This window comes from Lactuca serriola, chromosome 4 (assembly GCF_051521515.1).
Source record: "Lactuca serriola cultivar US96UC23 chromosome 4, Lser_US96UC23_V15, whole genome shotgun sequence".
NCBI classification, from domain to species: domain Eukaryota; kingdom Viridiplantae; phylum Streptophyta; class Magnoliopsida; order Asterales; family Asteraceae; genus Lactuca; species Lactuca serriola.
Genome location: NC_136411.1, coordinates 29,601,568 through 29,609,946, shown reverse-complemented (window position 1 = coordinate 29,609,946; position 8,379 = coordinate 29,601,568). Strand labels below are relative to the sequence as shown.

Below are 8,379 nucleotides of genomic sequence, written 5' to 3'. Positions count from 1 at the left end.
TTCCAAAACAAAAAACAACACATAAATTATAGAATGAAAAGCAAGTTCATACTTGATAACTTAGTTTTGGTGTATAAGCATCTTACATGCACCGGCAAACCTATTAAGTAATCAAGCTAAATATTATTTCAAGAAAAGTCACATCAATGAGAAAATAAGATATGATCACCATCTCATTATGAAATTTTATAAGGATGGAACTTTCTAACCCTTTTTCTTCTTTCTGTGATGTTATGATATTCTTTCTCGTGATGTTATGATATTCTTGCATATGATTATCAACAATAGTGTAACACCTCAATAGCACTTATTTTGGCAAAAACACTTGTAAAGTATGATATTGTAATGCGAAAAAATAGAAAGAAAAAAAGTTTCATTCCAATCACACCCACACTCACCCACTTAGATGATTCCTTCTAAATACAAAGATTTAACATAAACGAATTTTGAACGGGAAGCTAGATAGTGGGTCTTCCCTCCCACCTACTTCATATTTTCAAGATAATCATGAGACAACGTGATTATATGGGAGTTGATTTGCAAATAAACCAAGTTGTGTGATCAAATCTTGAAAAAAAAAAACATCCATACCTATAGCAATTTTGACTTGTCCGAGTGATACATACCATACCCTGCCATTCCATCTGCAATGATGACCTACATGTAAAACTTGCTACATTTGATCGAACATAAACACAATAGAACTCTTTTATATGACATTATAAAGGAAATTTATACCAAACGATGATGATGGGTTTGACATTATCTCATACTGAGACATGAAACCCAAACATTTATTCTCAATTATAAGAAATCCCAAAACATAATCTCCAAAAACCCAAACCAAAAATAAGACCAAAAGGATGTAAGTTTATTCATTAACCTTTTTTCCATAACATCATGATCCTCTTGGAGTGTTCATTAGACACCTGTCAGACATCATCAAACAAACAACTCCATTAACAAAAGACTAAAGACCGTGATCTATGTCATGACCTAAAAGGTAAAAAAAAAAAAAAAAAAAAAAAAAAAAAAAAAAACAGGACCGAGTCAGAAACTACCTTCACTAAAAATAATATGCTACGAACCTGATCAAAATTCCTTAAAATTGTAACAACAAAACGAAAAACTCTACAAAAATCAGGTGGTTTGAGTTGAAGTTTTTCGCAAAAAAAATGAATAAAACCAAAGAAACGACATACTTTAAGATCATGAACATGACGAAAAGCCAAAATGAAGAATCAAAATCGTAACAGAAGAAAGATTAATACATTGATGGTTTGACAATGCCAATAATGGACTGAAGAAATTTTACTTTTCTCTTTTTGGAAGAAACAATCACAATTGAACCGAGTGCCTTGTAACGAATTAAACACCATGGACATAAAAATCCACTATTTTCTAGTAGTTTATGATCGATGAAAGTTGGGAGAAATCAAATGAGAATCATACCTCGATTGAATTGAAGGTAATCGATGTCTCGTAAGCACCATCCTCGGTTAATTAGGGTTTGAATAAAAAGCTCCGAGTAAGACGAAGATGAAGAACTTCCTATCCAGGTGTTCGAGGGATCGAGAGAAAGAGGAAGAAGATATGTGTGTGATTTCTTGCATTTCTTTCCCTGATTATGTGCGATCATGGTTTTGAAAAATGAAAAAGATAGATTGGGATTAGGTTTCTATGAACGGAAAAAACTGAGTGTAAATAATAGAGTTTGGGTGATTTGATTTTCGATAAATTTGGAATGGATTACCTTAATAATGTTAATTTATTCGAGATTTTCGGTGAGGAGCACCCTGATTTATCGTTCCTGATTCCTAATGCCAAGAAGCAGGAAAACGGAATGTAGAGATAAGGAGAGGGCAAATTCGGAAGTTCACTTTGAAATTTTTTGGGTGAATAAGACGCCACGTGGCAAAAATGGTTTCTTTTATTAAAGAGGTAGATATATATATATATATATATATATATATATATATATATATATATATATATATGTATTAGATTGTTCAAAGATTCAATAAATCATAGAAATAATAAGATTGATTATTCATATCATTTTATATGTAGCTAAAAATTAATTTAATACAAAACCTACATATTTTATTAGCTTATATATAGACAAGTTTGAATAAAAACTATTGCATTTTTATGACGATAGAAACTGAAACGTACTCAGGGAATTATTATTTTGATTAGATGTGATATATATATATATATATATATATATATATATATATATATATATATATATATATATATATATATAGTTATTTCATACAATGATTTGGATATAAATTCTAAAATTGAAAAATGACACAAATACCCTACGTACTTTTAAGGGTTGACCCTTAATTAAATCCCTAAATTAATTTAATGTCTTTATGAGGGCACAAAGTGACGCACAACCTGTTTTTTTAGTCCCCATTACCTAAAGTAGTCGGTTTAGTGTGCCACATGTACATAGTCAGCCAAATAGTCAAACTCCAAGGGTTTAGTGTGCCACAGGTACAATCTTTGATACTTCTTAGTCTATTTTTGAATCTACTTTCTGATCATAATGAGTTCTCTCTTCTCACCACCACTCCCTCTTCTCTTTCCCTCATTATAACACAGCCAAAAAGTTTATGCTTTCCCTCTAAATGTTGAATTCCCTCAGTGTACACTCGATACTACTCAGCCATCGTTCCCGTGTTTACACCCAAACTCTTCAATTTAAGCAGAGTAAACCAGATCATAAAAGGTATCAACCAATCAAAAACAAAAAACAATCGCAAACTAAAAATCAATACATAACATCGATACCTACTAGTAGAAATCAAAAGATGACCCGGTTTGTTCTTTATCTATGATTTGCTTTAGTAGTACAACCAATCAAAAAACTATGAATTTAAACAGAGTAAACCGGATCATAAAACCTATCAACCAATCGAAAAAAATTGCAAACTAAAGATCAACACATAACATTAATACCTAGAAATCAGAAGATGAATAGGTTTGTTCTTTATCTATGATTTGCTATCATAAAATCATTACAGTTGAGGCTTGGGAGAAGCATTGAAGGCAAACGAAAAAGAGATATTGATTGATGAAATTTGAGATAAAACAACGAGAAATTTAGGATTTAAGCATCAAGGTAGAGGAAGAAGAAGAAGACGCACCAGAAGCAGATTGAAGCAGTCGACACATAAAGAATGGGGCAAAATTTGTCGCATAGTCTTGGAAATCAGTGTACAAGGGAATATGGGATCTGCAAGACGGCTTAGATCACAAAAGTTTCGATCTCCAGCATCCTAACATACCACTAAATCGGTTTGATTGAAGAGATAATGGGTGAAGGAGTGCTTTAATGACGAAGGTTTCTTGGTCAATGCAACAGTCAACATATATGTCGTGAGGTGGCAAAAATGTTACTGGTTTACCTCTTCAAAACTGAAAAAGAGACTTAATCGACCCAACAAATACCAATTCGTTCCCTCATAAAGCCACAAAATTAATTTAGGGAATTAAATGATCAACCCTAGAAAATACGTAGGGCATTTGTGTTATTTTTCCTTCTAAAATTCTACTATATATAATTAATGTTATTTATGATATAATTATGTAAAAACTGTTTATAAATTCCATAAATTGAATGTTGTATATACATAATAAGTGAGCTGTGAGTATATTAGAACAATTGTGAGTTTTAGTGATAGGCACATAAAGTTAACCTAACAACAGCCATGATCATAGAGTGACTCCCATACAATGAAGGTCCCTTTATTGTTCAGAATATACTCAAGCAAGCATGGAAATAAACAGTAAACTTTGCAATTTCTTGCATTCCATTCATCAAATTAATACAAGCCTAATTATGTATTCTGTTAACTGTTGATTGAAAAACACAAAAAAATGTAAAGCGTTGACAAATATTTTGTATTTGCACACATTTATTTTATATATATAGCAAACTTATATACAGTACAATTAGTAAAAACCTTGTTCATTAACTTGATCTTAAACATGCTTGGAAATAATGTACTTTCTAGTTTCTTCCAGCTTGTGAAGTACTTAATAGAATATGCTACGGAAGAAAAAGCTATTTTTTATTTATGTTAGTGTGGAAAATATGTTTGACTGATCGAGGCATCAACAACAAAGGCCGCAGACCAAAGAAAAGCTACATGCTGTTAGCTTCCCTTTCCATCATTACTCTCTCTCTCTCTCTCTCTCTCTCTCTCTGCGCACTTTGATCTTCGTTTTTATCTTTGGTCGGTCGACAAACTGTGTGTTATGTGTTCACTGTGTCTTGCTCGTGTTTCCCCCCAAACTACTCTCTCTCTCTCTCTCTCACATACGAGTAGAACCACTCACACAGTCTTATAATGCACTTTGGACCAATCATAAAGCAACATGTATTATATATATATATATATATATATATATATATATATATATATATATATATATATATTCGTCATCCTGTGTATATATCTTATGTAGGTAGGAAGTTTACAAAAAAATATTGTTAATTTTGTTAATTTTCAAAGCACAAAAAGCACGAGTGTGATAGCTACAGAAATGGATAGTGTGAGAGAAAAGAGGTAGACATTAATGCCGTAAGAAGAAAGGAAAGGTAATGTCCCCGCTCTCTAGAGAGAGAAGAGTGGGAGAGAGAAGCTATGAGTGAAAGAGATACATAGAGAGAGGGAAAGTGTGTATTATACATGAGAGAGAGAGAGAGAGAGAGAGAGAGAGAGAGAGAGAGAGAGAGAGAGAGAGAGAGAGAGAGAGAGAGAGAGAGAGAGAGAGAGAGAGAGAGAGAGAGAGAGAGAGAGAGAGAGAGAGAGAGAGAGAGAGAGAGGATTGTGCGGGACCAATACGAGAAAAAACCAAAAAGAAAACAATTTATTAAACACTAGCAACAAAAGCTAAAGCCTTTTAACTTTATTGTTTACAAGAATAAAAAGGGTCACCACCCTCCACCCCTTCCTCTTCCCACATCAATTCACAAACCAAAAGCCTACCATTTCTTGAGAGAGAAACTCATCAAAGAACAGATCTTTTAGAGAGAGAAAGCATAACTGAAGGTGAGTATTCAAAAAAATAAAAAACCATTAGAGATCCAAGTGTTCTTACATCCAAAGAAGTTCTTTGTTTCTTTGTTTTTATCCTTATATTTTCTCGGTTTAACTTCTTGGAATTAATATATTCAAAGCCAAGTTTTTTAGGGTTTTCTTAGAAGCTCCTCTTCTCAAATTTTTATTTGTTAATTACACTTCTATCCATGGATATGTATCTGCGTATAGAGACGGGTGTGTTTTTTTTGTGGGGGTGGTGATATTATGTGTGCTAAGAGAGAAGAAGAGGTAGTAATAGAAGACGTTGATCATCATCATCATCATCATCATACTCAAAGTTTTCAAGAACAAATCATCCTTCAAGAAATTCAACAACAAAACATGGGTATAAATGATTATTCATATAGCAACACTAGGCTAATGTTTCCATCATCATCATCAGAGATCTCTCATCATCAGCATGAACCATCATGGAGTACCCTACCTCAAGTATTCCACCAAAACAGCAGCTTCAACCCACTTCTTCAATATCCGACCCGAGAGCACGATCCCTTTATCTTCTCTCCACCACCACCGCCGCCACCTCCTCCCTTATCATGCTACGGCGGTTTGTTTAACAGAAGGGTACCAGGCGGCTTACAGTTTGCGTATGAAGGTGGTACATCATCATCGGATCATCACCTAAGACTCATATCGGAGTCACTCGGGCATGCGGTTCAACCCGGATCCGGCCCGTTTGGACTCCAAACTGATATCGGTAAGATGAGTGCTCAAGAGATCATGGATGCTAAAGCTTTAGCAGCTTCAAAAAGCCACAGCGAAGCAGAAAGAAGACGTAGGGAACGAATCAACAATCACCTTGCAAAGCTTCGAAGCTTACTCCCTAGCACCACCAAAGTAAGCACCCGTTCCTTGGACCTATTTTTTCTTTCTCAATTTATCTACAAAAGTATTCTCTGTTTATCATATACAATGGGACCCACAAAAATATAAACCGAAAAATGAAATCAAGTAAACGAATGAACCCAAGTGTACGTGGGTTTTATCTAACATGTTTACTATATCGTTAAATTGTAAGAAAGATCGAAGCTTTTATTAAATTTGTGTAAATCTTTCAAGATTTCTTGATAATTAAGTTGGTGAAAGAAAATGTGGGCATTTTAATGATATAAAGAGGAACCAACGAGCAGCTATAAAGTTCCTTGTGGACATTTTCTTGCCGGTGTTTTTGAAGTCCAAGAATATATGAAAAGAATCCACACTTTTTCTTCTAAGAACAACACCAGACAAACTAAGCATTCTTGTGTCAGTCATAACACAAACACACACTCTTTCTATGTGTTTTTACCCACGCCCATGCTTTAAACCCCATCATTATACAAACACACTCATGATAGCTTGCTAGCTACTACTATTTCGAAATGCTCAACTATCTTTTTTATCTCTCGGAATCCACCATCTTTTGTTTCCTTCTTCACATAATGATGATCCTTTCACATTCATTCACACATAGATGGACTATTGAGGCATCAAGTAATACAATCCATGTGATAAGTATACATGTGAATGGATGTGGGTGGAAGCAATTGATGTGATAAGTATACATAGTACTAGTGCATTATGTAACTTGGGAATATCATATTTTATTTTCATAATTTGCTATCATTTTCATAGATAGCCTGTTGTTGGTGGTCAAAAGAACTTAGAAGCCATTTTGCATGAAATATTTGGGTCAAAGGTACTTATATATATTGTGTTTTTTATATATTTCTGTTATTTTACACTTTTTCTAGACACTAAGGCAAATAAACTGGAATGAGCTTTATAAATTGCGGTTTAAAAACTTCCTAAGTTCACAAGTTGGTGCACAACTCCATAAATAATTAAACTATATTATACGTGTATTCATTAACAAAAGAATACCATGTGTGTTACTACATAAAATTAGTGGAACTTTTATTTCAACTAAACTATTCTAACATCTACAATTTTTATTAAACCCTGAAAGATTACATTCATATTATTATTATTATTATTATTATTTTGGCTTTTTAGTTGTTTAGTTCATGTTCTTTCCATTTCATTATCTCCTCATATTTGTGAACGCATTTGTATACATTATCTTTGGTGCAACATACTTTTATGTGAAACACTTCTTCATATGAACTTCAATACGTTCAGGTTTTTTACTAGTTCGAGTTGCTAACAAATGTTTATACTTTTAGACGGACAAGGCATCATTGCTAGCTGAAGTGATACAACATGTGAAGGAGCTAAAACGGCAAACTTCGATCATTGCAGAACAAAGTCCAGTTCCCACAGAGATCGATGAGTTGACTGTGGACAATGCGTCTGACAAAGATGGTAAGCTTGTGATCAGAGCCTCATTATGCTGCGAGGACAGGTCGGATCTTTTACCTGACCTCATCAAGACATTAAAGGCACTTCGACTAAGAACCCTAAAGGCCGAGATCACAACACTTGGTGGACGTGTGAAGAATGTGTTGTTTATAACTGCAGAAGAAGATCATTTAAATGGAAACGATGATCAGCATATGGTGAATTACTCGATAAACATGATCCAAGAAGCCCTTAAGCAAGTTATGGAGAAAACAAATGGGGATGAGTCTTCTCCTGGGAGTGTAAAGAGACAACGAACAAACAACATCAACATCCTCGAGCATCATAGATCTCTTTAACGACAACGAAAATCACTAGTTAACTAGCCTAAACTTATGGATTTTTTTCCCTTAAGATGTTGGGCTATAGGTTTGAATTTGTTTTTTTTTTGTGTGGGGTGTTTTGCTTTTCTTTAGTTTTTTTTTTTTTTTTTTTTTTTTTTTTTTTGGGTCTTTTTGACATGGGTATGCTTAGTTTGTTGTTGAAATTGTGTCTATGAAGAACGAAAAGCAAGTACTAAATGGGTGGTGTCCTTATGTATTTCCTATCTCATGATAAAAGAGATCTTTTTCGTGAGGAGAGAAGCCTAACATAGAAGTGTCGTTTTTTGGAAGGAAACACTTGGTTTGTTTCTTGTTATGTAGTGGAGCTTGTATTTATAACCACTTTCTCTCTCTACTCATTTTTTTTCTCTCTCTAAACATATGTCAAGTTAGTGGCATTAGTATAATGATGAGATGTGACGATATAGTTTGCATCACCATTACATATAGAAGTACCACGCTATCAATTTTGGTGATCCGTAAATCTCCTGCGCTGAGCGAGTCCATTAAGTAAGAGAAAAACCCTACTGATGCAAAATTGCTATCATGCAGTTTCAGAGCCACGAGAACTGGCCTGTTGCATTAAGGAAGAA

The 8,379-nt window shown here is 33.9% G+C and overlaps 1 protein-coding gene across 1 annotated transcript; it reads left to right on the top strand.

Moving 5' to 3' along the window:
- Positions 1–4,966: 4,966 nt before the first annotated feature.
- Positions 4,967–8,164, top strand: LOC145101260 (transcription factor bHLH30-like). The gene is made up of 2 exons (XM_079038438.1): positions 4,967–5,960; positions 7,289–8,164. Exons 1-2 carry the CDS (start codon positions 5,328–5,330, stop codon positions 7,760–7,762), a joined length of 1,107 nt encoding a protein of 368 aa, XP_078894564.1. The 5' UTR covers positions 4,967–5,327; the 3' UTR covers positions 7,763–8,164.
- The last annotated feature ends 215 nt before the right edge of the window (positions 8,165–8,379 follow it).